Source organism: Lipotes vexillifer, unplaced genomic scaffold (assembly GCF_000442215.2).
Source record: "Lipotes vexillifer unplaced genomic scaffold, Lipotes_vexillifer_v1.1 scaffold53, whole genome shotgun sequence".
Classification (NCBI taxonomy): domain Eukaryota; kingdom Metazoa; phylum Chordata; class Mammalia; order Artiodactyla; family Lipotidae; genus Lipotes; species Lipotes vexillifer.
Window position 1 is genome coordinate 4,383,960 of NW_006791814.1, and position 22,798 is coordinate 4,406,757.

The 22,798-nt window shown below is 39.6% G+C and overlaps 1 protein-coding gene across 1 annotated transcript in view; it reads left to right on the plus strand.

Annotated features, from left to right (window-relative positions):
- STK4 (serine/threonine kinase 4) overlaps positions 1-22,798 on the plus strand; it is a 94,149-nt gene that overhangs the window by 53,360 nt on the left and 17,991 nt on the right. Inside the window, exon 10 of the mRNA XM_007464783.1 lies at positions 5,077-5,234. Coding sequence (XP_007464845.1) covers positions 5,077-5,234 — 158 coding nt within the window. The remainder of the gene's footprint in view (positions 1-5,076; positions 5,235-22,798) is intronic.

Here is a 22,798-nt window from a genome sequence, read left to right on the forward strand (position 1 = left end):
TCAAAAGGTGAAAGGAAAGGCATTTTAGATAGAGTTTCTTATTTGTGACCCTTAGTTGTTGAAAGGGACAAAGAATATTAGGTATTTTAACTCCAAAAATATTAGAGATCTTTAAGTGAGTTGCAAAGGGCTCTTGTTATCAAATATAGAGGAATTCAAATATGTAGAAAGCAAATGTTCTCATTTTCTCATCTAAACAGTGATAGAAATTAGACAAACAATTATACTCTAGCTTAAGAGCTGTTTCTTTGATCTTTATGACATAGTTTAGATTTAGACCATAGAAATGTTATTGTTAGTGTTTCATCTCTGGTTTAAAGACTTGAATTTCTAAAATCCACCTGTATTGCAACTGAAGGGAATTACTGAGGCATCATAGAAGTATATTGTACCAATTATACAGTTTTTATTGTTGGATATGATGGGTTTTTTTTAATTATGTCTTCATGGTTTTTATAACAGTTCCACAGAAGGACATATATATATATATATTTTTTTTTTTTTTCGATACGCGGGCCTCCCACTGCCGTGGCCTCTCCCGTTGCGGAGCACAGGCTCCGGACGCGCAGGCCCAGCGGCCATGGCCCACAGGCCTAGCCGCTCCGCGGCACGTGGGATCTTCCCGGACCGGGGCACGAACCCGTGTCCCCTGCATCGGCAGGCGGACTCTCAACCACTGCGCCACCAGGGAAGCCCAGAAGAACATATTTTAAATTATCTGTTATTTCTCTCCAGGAGTTACCATTTTTATTGATGAACACATTTCAGTCATTTCTTTATGCATTTATAGAGAAGGCTGTATAAACAGACATGAAATGACAAGTAATGAGGAGAGATTGATGCATGATATATACAACTTTCTCTCAAATATTGTGTGTATCTTCAAAAAAAGGAGATATTCTGTTTTGTGTGTATTTCCTAAGAAAGAGGATAAAGTTGTCCCTTGGTATAGGTGGGGGATTGTTTCCAGGACCCACCACGGGTACCAAAATCCACAGATGCTTGCAGATGCTCAAGTCCTTTATATGAAGCAGCATAGTATTTGCATATAACCTTCACATATCTTCCTCTATACTTTAAATCATCTCTAGATTACTTATAATACCTAATACAATGTAAATGTTATGTAAATAGTTGTAAATATAATGTAAATGACATATAAATAGTTGCTGGCTTGGAGCAAATTCTAGTTTTGCTTTTTGGAACTTTCTGTAATTTTTTTTTTTTTTTATGTTTTCGAGTCCTGGTTGGTTGAATCCACAGATGCGGAACCTGCAGATACAGAGTCAACTGTACCCTCTTTTACTACCACAATACAGTTGTCAGGTGGTGATTTTTCTAAAGAAGGGCTTTTCCCTTCTCTCCTAACCCCCTTCACTTTTAGATTATTACTCTGAGCTCATGGACTCTTTTTATTCAGTGTTTTTTGTTTTGTTTTGTTTTGTTTTTGATGCTCAGTGTCCCAAAATTTACCAGTGGGAGCCTCTCAAGGTGGCTTCTGTGTCCTGTGTCCAAGTACTCAGTTTGTGAGTACTTGTTTTTTTTTGGCACAAAAAGATGTTCCAGGCTCACTTTGTACTTTTACTGCCCTAGACCTGGAATCAGCTATTTCTCTTAAGAAGGCTTAGCTCCTTGTGGTGGGGAATGGTATTTGGAAACCAAAATCTGAGTGCTAGGTGTGCTCTTTGCTAATGGGGTAGCCATCGCTTCAAGACCTTTTAATAAAAAAAGCTCAGCAAAAATTCTTTTAATAAATCATGAGTTCATGTTAATACCTCGGTTTAAATTCAACACACCAGCATTTTTTGTACCTTCTTCAGTTTCATATTTTGGTAATTAAATATTGCCAGATCCCCTTCATAGGGCCTGTACTACTTTGCATCCAAATTCAGCAACGTATGAGAGTGCCTGTGTTGCTACATACTTACCAGCAGATAGGGTATTATCAAGCTTTTGACTTTTGCCAAATTGAAATGTAAGAAATCGCATCTCCAAGTAATTTTGATTTGAATTTCTCTCATGAGTGAACCTACACGTTTTTTTCTTGTTTAAGGACTAATTGGGTATCTTTGTGTGTATACTGTCTTTAGCCCATGTTTTTACCTTTTTGGGGGTCTTCTTTTCCTTAATTTTTGGAATTCTTTATATATTTGGGAGCTTATCTTCCTAAGATATAAAGAACTCTAAAATTTATTTTTAAAAGAAAATTCTTTTAAAACCTTTATGGTTACTTGTTGCCAATATTCGAGTTCGTCATTTGTCTTTCATCTTGGCTTATAGTGAATGTGTGCTTAATTTTTATTTTTTAATTTATTTTATTTTTGGCTGTGCATCAGGTCTTAGGTGCGGCAGATGGGATCTTCGTTGAGGCATGCATGATCTTCCGTTGCGGTGTGCGGGCTCTTCCTTGTGGTGCGTGGGCTTCTCTCTAGTTGTGGCGCACAGGCTTAGTTGTCCTGCGGCATGTGGGATCTTAGTTCCCCGACCACGGTTCGAACCCGCGTCCCCTGCATTGGAAGGTGGATTCTTAACCACTGGACCACCAGGGAAGTCCCTATTTGTGCTTATTAATTTTTAAAAATCTGTGATATTTCCTTCACACAAAGAAAACATCCTTTTTTTTTTTTTTTTTTAATTGCTTCAGGGTTTTTGTCATGGTATGTTAAAAAGCCTTTTTCGTCATTCAGGTTTTAAATGCATTGCATTCACACATGTTTTCTTCTAGTACTTATGGTTTCCATTTTTACAATTAGAGCTCTTATCCATTTGGAGTTTTCCTGGTTGAAGGTATGAGGTGTGGATACAATTTAATCTTTTTTCAAACAGCTATCCAGTTGTTCGGATATCCGTTTGGGCTCTACTTTGTTTCTAGACTTTCTATTCTCTTCAGCTGGTCTGAACCTAATATCTGGTCCAGATTTGTTTTATGGCTGCACGGTGTGGCATCTTAGTTCCCCAACCAGGGATCGAATCCACACCCCCTGCATTGGGAGCGTGAAGTCTTAACCACTGGACTGCCAGGGAAGTCACAGAATATTTTGTATAAAAGTACACTGCATACTGCGTATTTCAGCCATCTGTAGCACTGTCACAGTTGCTCGGCTCAGGAGGCCCTCTAAACACCCCTTTTGATGTGTAGGATTATGGGTAGGCTTGCTACAGAGTTGTCTCCGAGCCAGCCTTCTCCTCTGGTGGTCCCAGAGGAAGACACTGATCAAAAGAACTTTCCATCCGAACTTGTCAGGAAATCCAAAACACCCCCATTTTTACAAGTTTCATTTTGTTGCATTTCCTTCAGAACTGTATTATGAAATAATACCTTAAATTTAATTTAAAAAGTAAACAAAATAAGCGTGAAAAGCACTTAACATCATACCTAGAACAGACAAAACAAAACAGACATTCAGCACATAATTGTTGACTGGTCCTAGCAAATATTGTGTTTGATCCCGAATAAATGAGGGGGCAACAGTGAAGTAAGCTATTGGCAGCATCTGGAAGTGGGCAAATCTGAGATTGGCTGCTGTTGAAATTGGCAGTGGTGATGGTGAGTAAGATGACAAATACCTGAGAGGCAGCCAGGGCACTGGCTCGAAACTGGGACTAGGCAGATGTCAAGAGATAAGACTGCATGGAACAAGCGTTCTTGGAGAGGAAACACTTGCTGTTCTTTATCTTCTGGACCGCTACCCATTCACTTCTTAAGGCTCTGAACCTTCTGGTCTTTTTTTCTGGTTACTGGGGGAAAAGGAAGTATAAATCCACATGTTCATGCAAAGTACTGAAAAAAAAAACTTCTGTGCTTCCCAGTATTAGACTGCGTGAAATAGGTGCATTCGGCTAACTAGGTTTTTAAGTCATGCCAGGTAAAGTTATTCTTTCTGTGATTGTTACTAGTTCTAACTAGTAACTGCTGTATTCTGCTCTCATATGGTAACAGCTGTTACATAACTACCGATTCTGCTCTGCTATATAGCTACCCTGCTATGTGACTGCTAACCTAAGCCCTTCTACCAGTCTTCCCTGGCCACCCATCTTGCAAGATTTCTTCACCTCCTGGGCACATGTAACTCTTATAATCAGTTCTATCTATTTAATATTTATCCTATACTGTCTTCTTTTTAAAAATATTTAAAAGAATTAAATAAAATCACCTATAATCCTACTATCAGAGACAAATCCTGTTAACATTTTGGTATATTTTTTTCTAGTCTTTTTTTTTCTCCTATGTGTATGGTTTTACAGAATTGAGATTGTACTGTATATATAATATCTTATTTTTTCTCCTTTATCATAAACTATTTGTAAATAGTATTTTAAAAGTTATATAGGGCTTCCCTGGTGGCGCAGTGGTTGAGAGCCCGCCTGCTGATGCAGGGGACGCGCGTTCGTGCCCCCTGTCCAGGAAGATCCCACATGCCGCGGAGTGGCTGGGCCCGTGAGCCACGGCCGCTGAGCATGCGCATCCCGAGCCTGTGCTCCGCAACGGGAGAGGCCACAACAGTGAAAGGCCCGCGTACCGCAAAAAAAAAAAAAAAAAAAAAAAGTTATATAATATTTCATGGAGTGGGTTTTGATTTACTTAGATTTTCTTTTTCATGCCTGTGTTTCTCATTAGTCAAATTCGATTATGATTTTGCCAAGGGAAATCAATCACTATGATATCATCCCCCCTTCCTGACTCTAATGCCTGTAGAGCATATTATATATGTAAATGATCAATAAATATTTTGGCTTGCTTCTCTGTTTTCGGTCTAAATGTTATAGGAACTCTTTGCTATAGGGGATCCAAAAAGTATTACTTGTAGCTGATGTAGAGTTATTGCATCACCAAGTCTTCCCATTTAGAAAAAGGGACCCTGCGGGGGCTATGAATCCTCTGAAATTCCATGAAAAGTATTTTGAGTGAGGATTTGTGCTTTTTCCTGTAGTTTTCACTAGAATCTTGAAGGACTCTTTATCTAACAAAAAGCCACTGATTCCATGACCTTAGCCCATCTGGAGACAGATCCGTTTACTAAACTTATCTGAAATCTGGGATACTGTATTTCACCTTTTGTTTTTCTTGGTTTTCAGGAAGGGATGAGACCATGCAGCCTGCAAGACCATCTTTCCTTGAATACTTTGAACAAAAAGAAAAGGAAAATCAAATCAACAGCTTTGGCAAGAGTGTCCCCGGCCCGCTGAAGAACTCTTCAGAATGGAAAGTTCCACAGGATGGAGACTATGAGTTCGTAAGTAGACTTGGAAGCAGATGGTCATGTCTGCGGGGGAAAGTTGTTTGAAATATCACACATCCAATTCTGTCATTTCACTGAAAGTGCAAAGTGCTTGAGCATTTTATTGTGCAGCTAAATGCGCCTGGCGGCAGCTCCTGAGCTGACAGCCTGAGGAGTCTGAGACAGCATTTTGACTGACATTTGAGCTGTTCCGAGGGCCCCCAATTAATTAGTGGCATCTTTTTTGCTTTAATAATTATTTATTCACTTGCCATTTTTCCTTTTGTTGAGTTTGAATTTGTTAATGGTAAAAGAAATATTTAGTGATCCAGTGAAGATGCACTGTCTTTACTGGTTTATCTGGGATTGTGATTTTATATTTAAGAATTAGACTGGAGGGGAGTTAGTGCTATTTTGTAGTGTCTTTGTTGTTTGGCTGACCATTATCCTAATTTCAGTCTCTCTGAGAGGATTATTCTGAATTCTATCCGAGGCTGGATATTACATAATTCCAAAGTTTCATAGGAAAAACAGGGTGTGTATTTCCTCTTTCTGCTGTGGAACATTTCTCCCTCAACCACGGACACTTGTTAATGTCCACAGAGATTTAATGTGTAGAGGCAGTAAAAAAAAAAAAAAATGTGCAAAAAAAAATAAGCTAAGGAGTCTGCATTCCTTTTCTAGAAAAGGATTTTCTCTTTAGGAGTATTTAATTTTTACACTCTTAAATTCTGTCATAATTCTGTTGTTTATAAGAACTTAGTTTGCACATTAGATTTGGATTTGGGGAGGCTTTCTAGTCCTGGCTTTCTCCTATCCTACTGACCAGTCTAGAGGAAATGATGTCATTCTTCCATAACATAGTTTCTGCTTTTGTTGAGTAATAGGAATGTCATAGTTTATACAACTAATGATAGAGATCTTTTGAGGACCAGAATAATTCACCTGAGGTTATTTAACCGATTAGTCCCTGAACCCATGTTAGGACCCAGGTTCATTTGTTTTATTATCTGTTTGTTCACTCATTTATTTATTAGCTCTTTGAGTGCCAGTATGTGCTTGACACTCTTCTAGGGATATAGTAGTGAACAAAACAGTCAAAAACTCATCCCTCTTGGAGGTTTCATTTTAGAAGAAGGAAAATAAGGAAATAAAATATTTAGTGTGTCAGATAGTGGTAAGTGTTGTAGAAAGTATGAAGCAGGAAAAGGAGATTGGTGGGGAAGGGAAGGAGAAAAGGAGAGGGAAAGGGAGTGAGTGTGTGTGTGTGTGTGTGTGTAAATTTGTAGCAATTTAAAATAATGAGTTAAGGAAGTTCTCATTGGTAAGAAGATGAGAGAGTGAACTTTGTGACTATCCAGAGAAAGAGCTTTTCAGGCACCTGGAATAGCAAATGTAAAGGTCCTGAGGCAGGAACTTGCTTAGTGTATTTACAGAACAGTGAAGTGATAGTATGTTTGGAATGGCATCAAGGGGATGTGTTGTAGCAGGAAATGAGATCAGAGATGTAATGGGAGTCAGACAACGTTAGGGCTTTTGTGTAATAATAAGGGCTTTAGCTTTTAGTCTGAGTGAAATGGAAAGCTACTGGCAAGATGTGACTTGATCCTACTTATGTTTTGAAAACATTATATTGGTTGCTATATTAATGCCCTACAGGAAGACTAGATTTTGTGAACACAGGTATAGTGTTGTTACCTACTATATAGAAGAGGCCAAATATGGGGCACGTCTGCTGCCATTCCTCTTCTAGGTCTTTGGCATTCATATTTTCCACTGAGTCAGGATTCAGCTTCAGAGTCCTTCTTAACACAGTGTTCCAGGCCGACACTGTTAATCAGAGTAGACTCAGAGATTTGAATCTTCATGTTTGCGATTCCGTGTTGCCTCTGTAGTTGTCGTGGACATCTTTGTAAGGACTGATTTTCTCAGTTTAGTGAGTCTTTAGGTAAAGATGAAACAACTGCTGGGTACCACATCACATCACCATTGTGATAGAATGCTTGAGAATCCTCAAATCTGTATTCCCAGGTCTAGTTAATGATCCTGAGATTCCAGTCACTTTAAGCTAATCATTAATTTGGGATCAGCAGTTCCAGTGTTTGAAGAATTCACTTCTCTCTGCCATAGCCTTCCCATACTAAGATCATTGCCAGAGAACTTATTTTGATAGGCAAGCTACTTATGCAGAGGGGTTTTAGTGGTCTTTAGAGAGAGAGCTTTTTATCTGGGAAGGAGATGACTGTTGGAGGGAGTGGGCCCATGAGCACAGTGACTAAGTTAGCACATTGCCCAACCTGTATTATTCCTGGCTGGTGCAGGAGAAAAGTCCTGAGACTTATCAGAGGTTATAAACTGGCATCATCCAGCCCACACACCTTTTTTGTGTGTCCTACACAGTGTTTAAAAGTTTTAAATTAGTTGCCTGTGTTTAAAAATTGAGAGCTTCTACATGAAATATTGGAACTCCAGCTTATTTTGAAAGCTTGGAAGAGCTGACCATAAAAGACCTGCATTTTTGGTTGATGGCTGTCTGGAGCTGAGTAGCAGCTGCCCTCTTCGGGTCTGACCTCTCTAGTTCTCCTCAAGATCTGATCGACTTCACTCACTTGTATCAAGTATCTAACCTGTCTGGCATTTTTAGGACATTTGATCTGGGGACTCGTGCTCTAAATCATTTGGATTTGTATATGTCCACAGTGTGTCTGAGCCAACCCATCCTGACATATAAAATTTTATTCCAATTTTACCTTGAAAATTTCAGGAGAATTTATTTTAAAATTCTCTTTTAAGAGAATTTCAAGCTAAACAATGAAAGACAGTTGAGGTGGAGTATATATGAGCTACTATACCAAAAAGTTCCAAAGAGCAGATGAAAACTATTTTTAATGCCTTGATATTCTTGCTGTATCACCTTCATCCCAAATCAAGCATTTAAAATAATAGTCTCAAAGAATGTTTCCCAAAGTGTGATTCCCAGGCCAGCAGTGTCAGCATCACCTGGAAACCTGTTGGAAATGGTTTCTCAGGCCCCACCCGAGACACACTAAATCAGAATCTCTGGAGACAGTGCCCAGTAATCTGTGTTTTAACTCACCTTATGCATGATCCTAACCTGCTAAATTCATATAAATTTCTTCTTTCTTTCCTGTTAGGTACTATAGAAATTCTAAAATCACATGTATTCATATTTTATTAACACTGCATGACTTTAAAATTTCCTTTTTACTCCCCTTTTGAGTCTCCTGTACTCTTATTGGAGGTACCAAAGCAGTACCTAAAATCAGGAAAATGTACATTTGAAAGTGACATCTGGCATAGAAAGAACCAGTTTGTTGAGTGAACAAAGTGTTCAGAGTAACCTCACTAAGCTTAAAGAAGGATGTGTGTCAGACTAGCCGTCCTGTTCCCCCCAGCCGTCTCTTAGAGACTTTCTGATTTCCCAGCGGGCAGTATTTAGTTATAAAGAAGATATTCTCTTTCTTCCTGTGAAGGCAATTGCTATTTTGAAATGAAATTTTTGCCCAAAATGGCAAATGGGAAGTAATTAAATCATCAACAGTGGCAGAACTTGATACTGAGAAAAAACTTCATATTTTCATCTGAAACTGAATTCTTGTTGCATTTCTAAAATTGAATTGCCTTATTTGCCAAATTGAAAAAGCAACAAAGATTTCCTTTAATTTTTGAGGCATATTAAAGTGTAAATAAAAAGTGCTTGCAAATGCAATATTCTCTCCAATTAGTATTTCATAGTCTATAAACAGATGCATTTTTGGAAATGAATGTTGCCTTTATGAGAATTCAAACCCTCCCATTTTGCCATCGTAAAGCCACAAAAAGCTGTCAACTTAAACCCAGTTTGGCTCATAGATATTCCAAAAACACACTGTAATATTTTCGTCTAAGAAGGCTTAGTACCAAGAGGGTGAACAAGACAGACAAGACCCAGGCTCTCCTGGAGTTGACTGTGGTGAAGGAAACAGACCTTAAGTCAGGTAATATACCAGTTCAGGTAATAGTGGCTATTTAAAAAAAAAAGCACAGTGACAGATAGTGTGAGAGAAGGCCTTGCAGAGAGATGGGACATTCAGCAAGACCTGAATAAAGAGGGGAAGCCAGGCATGGGAAGGTGGAGGGAAGAAGTACAAAGTCTGAAGCAGGACACGGTGAGTGTATGTAAGGAGCAGAATGACACACAGGGTAGCAGTCCATCATAAACACATCAGTAATCCCAATACACGCGAGTGCATTAAAATCACCTGTTGAATGATGGAGACTCTGGATAAAAATAACAGTCAAAATTCAGCGAAATACTGTTTATAAGAGATATAGCTAAAAGAAAATATCACCAAAAAGTTTAAAACAGAGGAATGGAAAAAGATACGCTAGGCAAATATTCCTAAAAGAAAGTCAGTGAAACAATATTAATATCAGGTAAGATAGAATCCAAGACAAAGGAACATTACCTGGGAAAGGGGCATATTTTAAGTTGCTAAAAAGGTGTGCTTGATCCAGAGAACAAAAGTCATGAACCTATACAAAGCATATATATTTATCCAAAACCAATAGAAATACAAGGAGCAATGAGAAAACTGCAGTCATAGTTGATGGCTTACATATTCTTCTCTCAAAACTTGACATTTCAGTTAGATAAAAAACCAAAACTAACACAATTAACACAGTTGATAAAACAGAAAATAGGAACACTTTTCAAATATTCGTGAAAATTTTAAAACATATATGGAATATTCACAAAATCTGGCTTTACAGATCAAATCAAAACAGAAATGATAAAATGTTGAGGAATGAATTATAAGAACCGTACAAAATCCAGATCACTGTCATTTAAACCTGTGGGACGAAGCAAAAATGGTATTCATAGGAAGATTTATAGCCTTAATTGTATTTTCTTTTTAGAATACAAGAAAGATTGTAAACAAGACAAAAAGTAAAGATAAAAGCAGAACTTAATGAAATAGAAAACAAACAAAATTTGGGTCAGTAAAACCAAAAGTTGGTTCTTTGAAAGGAACTGACATTTGGCAGATTTGATCAAATTAAAAAAGGAAGATGATACCATACACTGTAGTAGAGGAAAGCGGAGAGAATGGTACTGGAGATAGAACGATGCAAGAGTGGGAAGAGAATATTGTTGTTTAAAAGTTTATATCATTATATTTGAAAACCTAGATAACTAGATATTTAAACATTACACCATAGTTAGTTCCTCTATGGAAGTGTAATTGCATAAAAATATCCAAGATACTTTTGAAAAAGAAGACAATGAGGTTGGATTTAGATGTACAACACCACAATAACGAAAGCGTTGCGATGTTGCCAGAAGAAAACACAGATCGATGGTAAGAGGATAGAGCTGAGAAATATACCTGTGTCTATTATAGGAATTTATTATATAATAATGATAAAATGCAGAATAATGCAAGCTGTGTGATACCATTTGTGTAAATTTTTTAAAAACCGCAGACCATGCTACATATTTCTGTTATGTACACATGCAGCTGTATAGATAAAAAAGATAGGATATAAAACTACTTGATAAGAGTCACTGCCTTTGAGGAGAAGAACTTCAGTTTTAACTGTTTTTAAAGTGGGAATATATTACAATATTAACATATTACTTGCTTAAATTAAAAAAAAATAGAGTGAGATATGTTTTTTAAAATTCTATCAATACTTAGATTTTCCTGGTTTTAGTCTAAATGGAATTAGCCAGAGCTTCTGCAGACCTAGATGAACCACAGTACTTTTCAATCTTACTAACTTTGCAAGGATTGCTGATTATCACCTAGTGGTATATTAGGTTTTGGAGTAAGTTCCCTATTTATTCAAATAAAGTTGTCTCCAGATTTCTTATGACTTATTCTTTAAAAAGAGTTGGTAATGGGCTTCCCTGGTGGTGCAGTGGTTGAGAGTCCACCTGCCGATGCAGGGGACACAGGTTCGTGCCCAGGTCCGGGAAGATCACACATGCCACAGAGAGGCTGGGCCCGTGAGCCATGGCTGCTGAGCCTGCGCGTCTGGAGCCTGTTCTCCGCAACGGGAGAGGCCACAACAGTGAGAGGCCCGCGTACCACAAAAAAAAGAAGATAAAAAGAGTTGGTAATAGCTGGCCCCCACTTACTAATTCAATCTCTGTACACTGAAGTCCTCTATGTGTGAATAGCCAAGACTGTAAGATCCTTGACGGCTGGGATTTTTACTCATCTCTGTATTCCTAACACCTTGCAATTGCCTAGCTTATTGTTAGTACATACTTTTCAGTTAAACTCAGAGGCAGTCTCTGAATTAATTCAACATATTTAGTCACTACCCTGAGAAAGTACATAGTGTAGCAGAAAAGACAATCAAATAATTTTGATACCTTGTGCTAAAAATAGCTTACATTTATTGAGAACTTACTTTGTGCCAGGCATTGGTGTAAGATTCTTTAAGTATATTAGCTCAGTCCTTATAACCATCCCAGGAGGTAGGCAATATTATTGCCATTTTATGGATGAGAACACTGAGTCTTAAAGGGAGTAAGTACTTGAATAAAGTTATACAGATAATAAGTGGCACAACAGGGATTTGGCTCTAGAGCCTAGCCTCTTAACCACCTACACTTTATGGCCTGTCTCTAGGCTAATCTGGTAAATTCTGTCCATAAAGTACATATAAAAACGTGTAGTAGGGCTTCCCTGGTGGCGCAGTGGTTGAGAGTCCGCCTGCCGATGCAGGGGATACGGGTTCGTGCCCCGGTCTGGGAGGATCCCACATGCCGTGGAGCGGCTGGGCCCGTGAGCCATGGCCGTTGGGCCTGCTCGTCCGGAGCCTGTGCTCCACAATGGGAGAGGCCACAACAGTGAGAGGCCCACATACCGCAAAAAAAAAAAAAAAAAAAACGTGTAGTAGGAGCCCAGCAGAGGGAGCAAGAACTTCAGTAAAAAGAACCCCGGGGGAGGCATCAAGAAGTCTCATTTGAAGTGTATTTTGGGTTTTTATTTGTTTTTTTAAATTTATTTAATTAATTTATTTTTGTCTGCATTGGGTCTTCGTTGCTGCGTGGGGGCTACTCTTGGTTAAAGTGCACGGGCTTCTCATTGCGGTGGCTTCTCTTATTGTGGAGCACGGGCTCTAGGCGTGCAGGCTACAGTAGTTGTGGCACGCGGGCTCAGTAGTTGTGGCTCACGGGCTCTAGAGCGCAGGCTCAGTAGTTGTGGCGCATGGGCTTAGTTGCTTCGCAGCATGTGGGATCTTCCTGGACCAGGGCTCAAACCCATGTTCTCAACCACTGCGCCACCAGGGAAGCCCTTGAAGTGTGTTTTGAAAGATGAATAGGAATTCTCGAGCTAGAGAAGGAGGGAAAGGACATTGTAGGCACAGAGACAGAGAGAGGGAAGTGTGTGTGTGGAAGCATTAAGGGGTGTGGAATGGCCAGGAAGTCCTAAGTAATGGTGTCTGGAATGTAGGGGTGTGGGTGTGCGAGGAAGGGGGGAGGGGCTGATGGTGAGCCCTTCAGGTGAAGTAAATTAGTGCCCAGTGTGCCCTTATTTTTTGGGGGGAGGTATTTAGTACCCTTTTAGATTTTTCCTTGATGTATCAGAGAAATTAAAAATAGAATCCTAATGCAGCACAAAGAGCTAAGCTAACATCCCCCTGAATTTGTGTGATAATGGGTCCATCAGGATATAAAACCACCGAACCGTTAACTCAAAATTAATTTGATAAAAGTAACAGAACCTGAACAAGATTGATTGATTGGGTTGCGTGGATAGTTACAAGCTATTCAGATGGCTTTTTGTGGTAGGGAAGGATAAACTTTAGCACTGAGTTTTTCCCTGGAGGGAAAAAGCCTATGATTTTATGAGACTTTATCGTAACCATTCTTTTCTAGATCAGGGCTCCAAACAAGATTTATTTGGGGGCTTCCCTGGTGGCGCAGTGGTTGAGAGTCCGCCTGCCATTGCAGGGGACACGGGTTCGTGCCCCCATCCAGGAAGATCCCACATGCCGCGGAGCGGCTGGGCCCGTGAGCCATGGCCGCTGAGCCTGCGCGTCCGGAGCCTGTGCTCCGCAACCGGAGAGGCCACAACAGTGAGAGACCCACATACCACACACACAAAAAAAGATTTATTTGGGTTTTTATTATGAAGCTTTACTGAATTGTCAGGACATAGTCAATTACTCATTTTTTATTAGGTGACACTTTTTGCTTTTGGCTGTGCACTTTAGAAAGTAGACATTTGGTAGGAGATGAGAATTATTGCTACCTTATTTATAATTTAAACTCATGATTGATATGGTGGCAGAAATGTTTTATTTACTCATGTTTACATTAATACTCTTAAGGGTGCATCTTATGCTTTCAGGGAACCCAAGTCTCTACAACTTGAAACTTTATCTGCCATTTTGTAGAAACAAAAGAAACACTCCCCAAACGTCTGTCTTTTATTGTCCACTTATTTCAAGATGAGTTTTAAAAATGCATATCCTTAAATATCCCAGCCTCCATTAGTAAGATAGAATGTAATGAATTTCCCATCACTCAGCTATAACAATCATCAACTCATGGCTATTTTTACTTTATTTAATCCTCCTCTTCTGCTGTTCACCACTCCTACCACATGGTTATTCTGAAGCAAATCCCAGCCATATTTCATTTTAAATATTTCCATACATACCTATAAAAGAGTAAAGATCCCTTTATAAAAACATAACCACAATACCATCATCATACCTTTAAAAATTAAGAATAATAATTCTTTAATCCCATAAAATGCCTTGTCGATGTTCAGTTTTCCCCAGTCATCTCATGCTATTTTCTCATTTGCTTTCTGATTTTAGATATTGCTTTTTATTGTTTCACTTTATAATTATACAAACTAATTCGTTCCGAAGGCAAATGACAAAACAGAGTTATTCAGATTTGGCTTCTGTCCCTATTCCCTCTACTTTGTTTCCTCCTTTTCTGTTGTTTCATTTTGGTTATATGTATACAGTCATCCCTCAGCATCCCTGGGGGATTGGTTCCAGGAGCTGCAACACATGGCAAAATCGGAGGATGTTGAAGTCCCATAGTTGGCACTCTATATCCATGAGTTCTGCATCTGTGGATTCAGCCAACTGTGGATTATCCGTGGAGGGCCAACTGTATACAAATACATGTATGTTTGTACTCCCATTCATAGATAAGAAGTGTGCTATACACACTTTAATCTGCCTTGGTTTTACTTAACTGTATGTCCTAGGAATCACTCCACAGCAGTATATAGGGATATTCATTACTTTTTTTCCTGATGCTTAGTATTCTGTTGTGAAGATGTACAGTAGTTTATTCAGCCAGTCCTCTGTTGATAGACGAGCGGGTTGTTTGTAGTGGTTTTAAGGTTGATCACTTCATAAACCTATTCATAAACAGAGATTGAAACTTCTTATAATTGCTACCTTTGTTTTTTAACGTAGCTGTAGCCTTTCAGTTTTGAGAAGCAAGTTACATACTTTAAGTCTCTGTAGCTTTTTTTTTTTTCTTTTTTGTAGTTATGTTGTCTTTTGTTTCACTAGCAATGAGTAGATTGATTCAGTGGTATCCCTCTGCTACAATCTGGTGCTGGTTATATAAACTAACTAGGCTCTGATTTAGTCATAAATCCTGTGTCGCAGGATGTGCGTAATCAGTATCCCCGCAAACATTGTTAGATGCTCCAGGTATCCACATGTTGCCAGGTTGGTATTAAGAACCAAAAGAATCCCTGGAGGCCTGGGATTCCTAATTGCTGTAATCAGAACCTGAAATTCCTTAAGTTTGAATCTCATTGCAACTGAAGCCAGATTTGGTCAGTTACTTTAATTTTGCTAAATTTGAAGTCAGAAAAGAATAACAACTCTAAGTTTAGTACTATCTACTCTTCCTCAATCAGAAGCTTCCAAACATTTTGAAATGTAAATTAGTTATTAACCTAGAAAGCAGAGTTTTCCATTTTCAGTTGAGGCGAGTGTAAATTATTTTTCTTACTGCTGAATCCACAGCCATGACATTGAATTGTGGTCTCGTTTACCTAGACCCGTCTGTCTTTTTTCGCTCTCCTTCCTTTGAGCTGTCAGATTCCTTCTTCAGTCTTTCTTCTTTGCTTCCCCTCCCTTTTTTTTCTCACACAGACTCTAGGCAGGTCAGTAATCTATATTCCTGGGACATGAAATGTTGAGAAGACAGGGAAAAGGTTTACGCCAGTTTTCTCACCCCCATCCAAAGGCAGGATCTCTATCAGTGTCTTGGAAGTAGTATTTGCTTTTGTAGCCTAGTACCTTTGAAAGAAAAATGATGATGTAGGACTCTTTTCATTCCTCGAGATATAGTACTTATATCATTTCCCTCCCCAAATGTCACCATATTTACTTAAAAATCCCGATGCTTCATCGCTCAAGCGAAGTACAACAGGATTGAGCATCTTTTGTCTTTGATGACATGTTCACTCCAAGCACCAGTAATTCTGAATGGAAGGCGTGTCTCTTTTTCCGTCTTCATCTCACTGTTGGAGTTCGATGCTCATGTTACTGAGGTTTTGAGCTGCCAGTGTAAGGAAGAAGAGGTACTGAGAAGATGGATCAGTGAGGAGAAGGCTGACTGATGGTAATTTATTGTACTGTAAAGGCACAACTCATTGTGTCTATTGATTGTTCTCTACGTCCAAGGTTTTGGAAAGGAAAGTATGAGATTTCACATTTACTTAGAGGGTCTTATAAGGTTGCAGTTGGGTCTATTTCTAAGGAAATATATTATGCCTGTGTGTACTAAGTGACTACTATTTTGGTTGAGGTGGTGTGTGTGCCTGGGTAGTTTAGATCACTACAGTCAGACTATTAGGTTTCTCGTCCTGACTTTACCATTTATTGAGTACTTTAGGGCCAGTTTCTTCTCCCTGTGCCTCAGTTTCCTCACTGTAAAATGGAGATAATACTGCTACCTATTGGGCAGATTTTGTGTGTGAGTGAGAATTAAGTGTGGTAATGCATATAAAGCGCCTTCAACATAATAGGCATTTCATAAATGTTAACTTCCCCTCCCTTCTCCCTTCCTTTCTCGAACCACCGTCGATGAAGTAAATTTCTCCCTTTCCCCACTGATTTGCCATTGACTTTCATTATAAAACCAGAGATACATTCCCAAAGAAAACTTGCTCCCAGAGAGACTGATTTCAAACTGCTCTAAAGGAAAGGAATCAGAACTATTACCAGCTGCAAATTGATTACCCAAAGTGGTCATGGGTATCATTTTTAGAACTTCTCAATGCTTTCTTTTTTTTTTATTATTTTATTTATTTATTTTACATCTTTATTGGAGTATAATTGCTTTACAGTGTTGTGTTACTTTCTGCTGTATAACAAAGTGAATCAGCTATATGTATACATATATCCCCATATCCCCTCCCTCTTGCATCTCCCTCCCACCCTCCCTATCCCACCCCTCTAGGTGGTCACACAGCACCAAGCTGATCTCCCTCCCTGTGCTAGCTGCTTCCCACTAGCTCTCTATTTTACATTTGGTAGTGTATATACTCAGTGCTTTCTTGCTTTCCCTTACTTCTCTGTTCCATATGGCTTTCCTTTGTACCCATCCCCCATTTCATAAACTCTTTTAACATGACTGATATTTTTCAAATCACACTGACTGCTTCCACTGCAGCACACACTTTTCACCAATAGAGGCCACCCTCTCACTTCTTGTGTGCCCCGCTTCCTGGGTAGAATAATTTCCTTGTGATACAGAGAGGTTGCCAGCTGTGTAAAATTAATGATAACATTCCTTCATCAACCTGAAAGTTGGACGTTGCTTGAAAATAGGTGTTACCTTGTAACTTAGACCAGTAGAATGAACATCAGATTATGTCAGAAGAGGGTTGAACGGCCCTGGCTTTAGCTGGGAGCTGGGATGCGTGACTTTTCTCTTTCAGGTTTGCGGTACGTAAAAATCAATCATAATTCCGACTGTCCTGCTTTTCCTCCGTGGTTAGAGGAAGGATCAAATGAAATGTCAGTTGGGGTTATTTGAACCAAGTTTATTTTTAGAACGATGATAGAATTCTATTAGCTGAGGACTGTAAAGCTGTTTGTGTTTGCTTTTGGTTCATTGTGTATTAGTATTGTTGCTTATTTTATTATTATTTTACTTTTTATTTTACCTTTGTAAAAAAAAGAATTAGATCTTTGAACAAGAACTGATAATCCGGAGACAAAAGCCAAAGGAGCCGTTAAGCCCGTTAAGCCCAGACTTCTGGAATGCGTCTGTTTGCTCATGACAGTAATATCATCACATTAGGTGAATACAGCATTTAATATAGTTAAAGGTGCATTCATATTTTCCTCTTTAACTTGGTGACTCTTACAGTGTACCTGTGAGAGGGGCAAGAGGAGGGTCTTATCCCATTTATAGTTTGAGGATCTGAAATCCAGACATAAAAAGGCAACTTTCCTACTTTAATGCCAGAATCAAGTCTAGAACCCAAGTCCCCAGGTTGCTTCCTGTCTCTGTTAACTCTTGGGTATTTTCTCACAGGAAAAACAAAACAAACTGATTGTGCGCTCCAGTGACATACTAGATACTTATTTAACTTTACAAAGCAGGTGAAAGAATCTTCTTTCAAAAAATACGTGATGGGGGTTCTAGTGACCAGGAAGAATGGTTTCAGGCTTATCGAGTCTTAATGGGAATTTTGTAATAGTAGGAGAGTATTTATTATTGACCCGAATGATTTTTTTCTTGCTTGTTCAGAACACAGTGTACATTGACAGGCTTTGCATTTCATCAGTTATTTACATAAGTAATTCCCCTTGTCGGAACAATGTAATTTTTACCTTCTTTTGATGTTCTTTATTATTTACTTTGTAACCATGGGTTTTACAGTTGTGATGTTGTTCAGGAAAAGTCATGCTCACTATAAAAAGGCATTATTGTTTTAAGAACACTTTGAGTTTTGACCAAATATAACCTCTGTGAAAACAAAGGTATCAATTGTAGAGGAGTCTTAATGGCTACAGCAAACACTTGATACGCCCTCTGGTGATACCTCGGTCACAAAGTGCCTATCGGTCTCCTTCAGGCACTTATGCCCCAATTTTTCCCCCCTCATACCCTGTTATCTATTCAATATTAGCGTCTCTGTAAATTTACTTCTCTTACCTTAGTGGTAGACATTGAATATTTTTAGTAATCTTTTTTATTAATTTTTTTAAAAAATGTATACAATTTTTAAAGGTTCTACTCCATTTACAGTTATTAAAATATTGGCTGTATTCCCTGTGTTTTACAATACATCCTTGTAGCCTGTCTTACACACCAGATAGTTTGTACCTCCCACTCCGGTAATCATATTGGTTGCTCGTTATCTTGTCTTCTTTTCCCTCCCACCTTCTGTATTTATTTTATTATTATTATTTTTGTGTGTGTGATAAGAACTCTTTATTAACACAAGAGCTACCCTACTGGCAAATTTTTAAGTATATACAATACAGGATTGTTTGCTGTAGGCACCATGCAGCATGGTAGATCTCTAAGACTTATTCATCTTGTGTACCTGAACCTGGTACCCTCTGACTAATACCTCCCCATTTCCCCATTTGTCTTACTTGAAATTTTACTGGCAGGGACACTTGCTCTTTTCAAGTTGTAGAATTTGAGGAGAACTGATGAAAATAGCAGTTACTGGGTGCTAATCGTGTGTTGGGTTCCTGCAGAAGTCTTGTCCCATTTGCCTCTCACAGCATCCTGGCGCAGGAGCTCCCACTCGTTGACGGAGAGGCTCAGAGACTCTGACTTATGGGTACGCGCCCGCCCGTCCCCCCACGGCACGTGATTCATGGGTGACGAAGCTAGGCTTTCGATTTAAGTTTTCTGATGGTCAAGACCATAGTTTTTCTCAGAATAACACGCTTCTGTGGTGAGAAGTGTCACACACGTGCTGATGGTGAGTGATCATCTGATTCAGGGGCTGAATTGTCTTTCTCTGAGGGGCCCAGCACTTGGCAAATCGCCGTGGTACACAGGTACTCAGAATGTGTCATCTGATTACGTTGTGCCTTCTCTGACAACCTTTCCAAATCTCTTCATATTTTCTTCCTGTGATATCCATTCATCCGTGTGTATAGGAGCATGTTAATCACCTTGTAAAATTGTTAGATGTGAAATTTAAGTTTTGTTCCCCTTCTGTAGTACGTGTCAGTAGAAAACATTGATTGGAACAGCAGTGTGGGGAATCCCCTAGATCAGAGTTGGATGAAGAATGTAAAGCATCTAGCAAAGTGCCTGGCATTCCCGCTCTATTATTAATATGTTGGTTCCTTTCAGAGCGAGAGCTTAGATATCATTAAAGAGAGCAGTGGGCTGGTAATCCGATCTTGGCTCTGATAGTAACTAGCTTTGTGTCCTTACGCAAGCCACCTGATCTTTCTGGGGCTTTCGTTTTTTCATCTACTAAGTAAAAGTGAGATGAAAAAGTCTTCAAGAGCCCTCAAGTTCTCTCAGCCTTTGTTCACTAATCTTTAAAATGGAGACAATGCATAACTGTCAGAGGGTTTATTTGAGCTGGAAAGAGATAGCCTGTGTAAAGCACATAAAAGATGCTCAGTATATGGAATTTTTTCCCCCCCTGTCCTTTTACAATGCGGGGAGGTGCCCTGGACACCCCGGAGACCAAAATGAGCACAGGAGGCAGGATAACATGCTGACCGAGAGCCAGACACACCTGGATTCAGTCCTGGCTTCACTGTTGAGGGGATCTTTAACTCTAGGCCAGTCCCTTAACCTAGAATGAAGATACTAATCATACTTACCTCAGGCTTATTGAGAAGATTAAATTAGAAAAGGCTTTTAAAGTGTTTAACAGAGTACCTGACCCATAGTAGGCATTTGGTAAATTTTGTATTCGTGTGTAAGACTTAGGTGGGAGAGATGAACTACCAGGGCAAAAGAGTTAAAAATGACGAGGTAGGTCGCCCCAGACAAGAGAGGCAGGAGGCAAGCCCAAAGCTCATTTTGCAGCTCTGTCGAGGGCCCTGCTGCTGCGGCTCCCCCCTTCCTAGTTAAGTGGTGTTTGCTTCAAAGTATTTATTTAACACCTGAAATGAGCTTAATTCTGTTGAGGCTTTCTTGTTCATGGGGTTTAAATATCAAACTTACTGTTTCCTACAGACGTTGTGTGTTTTCTCTGATGAGATTTCTTCCCTTCTGTGCCTACCTGGGAGCTGTAGGACCTGGAAAGTCCTCACATCGGTGTTCTTTTTCAAAACAGTTTTGATCCGGATGAGTGTGCTTGTTGGTATAAAATAGCTCGTGTGTGTTGTGTGTGTGTGTGTGTGAAAGAGAGAGAGAGAAAGAGAAAATCAGAGGAGAAAGACGCAAGACAGACCAATAGAGAGCCATATCTGTGAGCCATCACCTGTTGAGTGCTCCTGCCTGTATAGCTGAATTCGCATTGCGCACATCGGATTAGAGGGTGGCCAGCTGCTGGAAGAAGAGCAAACTCGTATCTACTTTTTTTTTTTTTTCTTTTGCGGTACGCGGGCCTCTCACTGCTGTGGCCTCTCCCGTTGCGGAGCACAGGCTCCGGACGCACAGGCTCAGCGGCCATGGCTCACGGGCCCAGACGCTCCGCGGCATGTGGGATCCTCCCGGACCGGGGCACGAACCCGTGTACCCTGCATCGGCAGGCGGACTCTCAACCACTGTGCCACCAGGGAAGCCCTATATTCCTTTTTTTAAAACTAGACTTTTTATTTTGAGATAACTGTAGATTCACATGTAGTTGTAAGAAATAATACAGAGAGATCCTGTGTACTCTATACCCAGTTGCCCCATTGGTAACATCTTGCAAAATCATAGCATAGTTTCACAACCAGGATATTGACATTCATCTGTCAAGAGTGAAAGAACAGTTCCATCACCACAAGGATTCCTCCCGTTGGCTTTTATAGGTACACCCGTCCATCCCATTTCCTAACACGTGGCAACGACAAATCTGTTCTCCATTTGATGTATCTGAGAGTTTAAAAGATCTTGGGGGAGCAGTGTTTAAAATGAAGTAAATCAAGGAATTGGTTGTCTTCTCCCAAGTGTTATTATTCCCAGATACGGCAGGACCAAGCATAAAGTTGTTTTCACTGGGAAGAAATGTTCCATCCCAGACTCAGATGGACATTTTCTACTTTTGACATGCTGCTGAGACTGTAATTATAAACTACAACCATTCTAGGATGGATTTAAACCAGTTCCTGGGATGAATTAAGATCTTGTGATAAAATACCATATATCATCTGTCACATTATCTGTGGCAACCCTCCTCTATGCCAGATTGGTTAATGAGGGCAACAGCTGCCCAGAAGTTTATTGCTGAAGGAATGCTTAACAGTGGTACTGTGAACTCAGCACTTTATGCGAGAATTTTCAGAAATCGTGCTTTGAGTTCCCGGTATTTGATCAGTTTTATGTACAGTTATATAGAAGGTATGTGATTTGGAGGATTTTGCCTTTTTTTTCATTCACACGACCTCTCCTCCCATCTTTTTTTCTTGTGGAAAATGAAAATCCCACAGGATAAGCCTTATTCCCTGACTACTGGCCTTCCACCCATCCGTGCCTTCCCCTTCTCCTGGCTATACCTTCTGTACCTGGGCCTGTTCAACGAGGCAGAATGAGCGTAGCCTCAAGGAAACGTGTAGACTAGATGACCTTTAAGGTTCTGTCTTATCCTGGGAGCCAGTGATGCTGCATCAACGAACTCTTTTGTAGCTCCTCCAGTGTGACGGGTAGGTGAGCATCCTGCATTCACAGTGAGGGGAGAGACCAGGCTGTAGTATGTACCCCGTGGCTGTGGACTACACATCTAACCCTGAGGGGGCCATGGGGACTGGGGAGAGGAGAGCCAGTTTGGCTGGGGCACACATAATTTTTACAATCTGAATTACCGAAAAGGGTCTGAGCTCTCCAGTTCACCACGGATCGCACCACTTCCTGTTTCCCTGGATCAAAACTGGCCCATTGAGCTCATTTTCCTTGCCTGTGCCGGCCCCTAAAAACAGCTGCGTTTATGACCTCTGATTTAAGCAATCCCCAAATCGTAGACCTTTAGGTGGCTTCCGGCTTTTTAATATTAAACATTGTTTTAATGAACCCCCTTTGCACAATACATATGTCCTTAGGGTTAATCCCTGCAAGTAGAACACTTGGGTCAAACTTTATAAATTTAAGATTGTGATACCGATGGTCAAATCCCCCTGTTGTTTTGGTGTCAGTTTGTGTTATTTATCTAATTATCCTTGGAATTCTTATTTTCCTATTGATTTCAAAGAGTTCTTCATATATCAAGTGAGATTATGAACCTTTAAAGATATTTTCCTAGTTTTTAAAAACTTTATATAAGGTGTCTAACTGTTCAGGTAGTTTTAGTTTTATGTGTTTTGATTTAGCAGCTTTTCCTTTATGGTTTCTGGAATCTAATGCCATGTTTAGAAGTTTTTCAGATCTCAACATTATAAAAATATTAACCCTTACTTTCTTTTAGAATGTTTATTTTTCTCATTTTCATTAT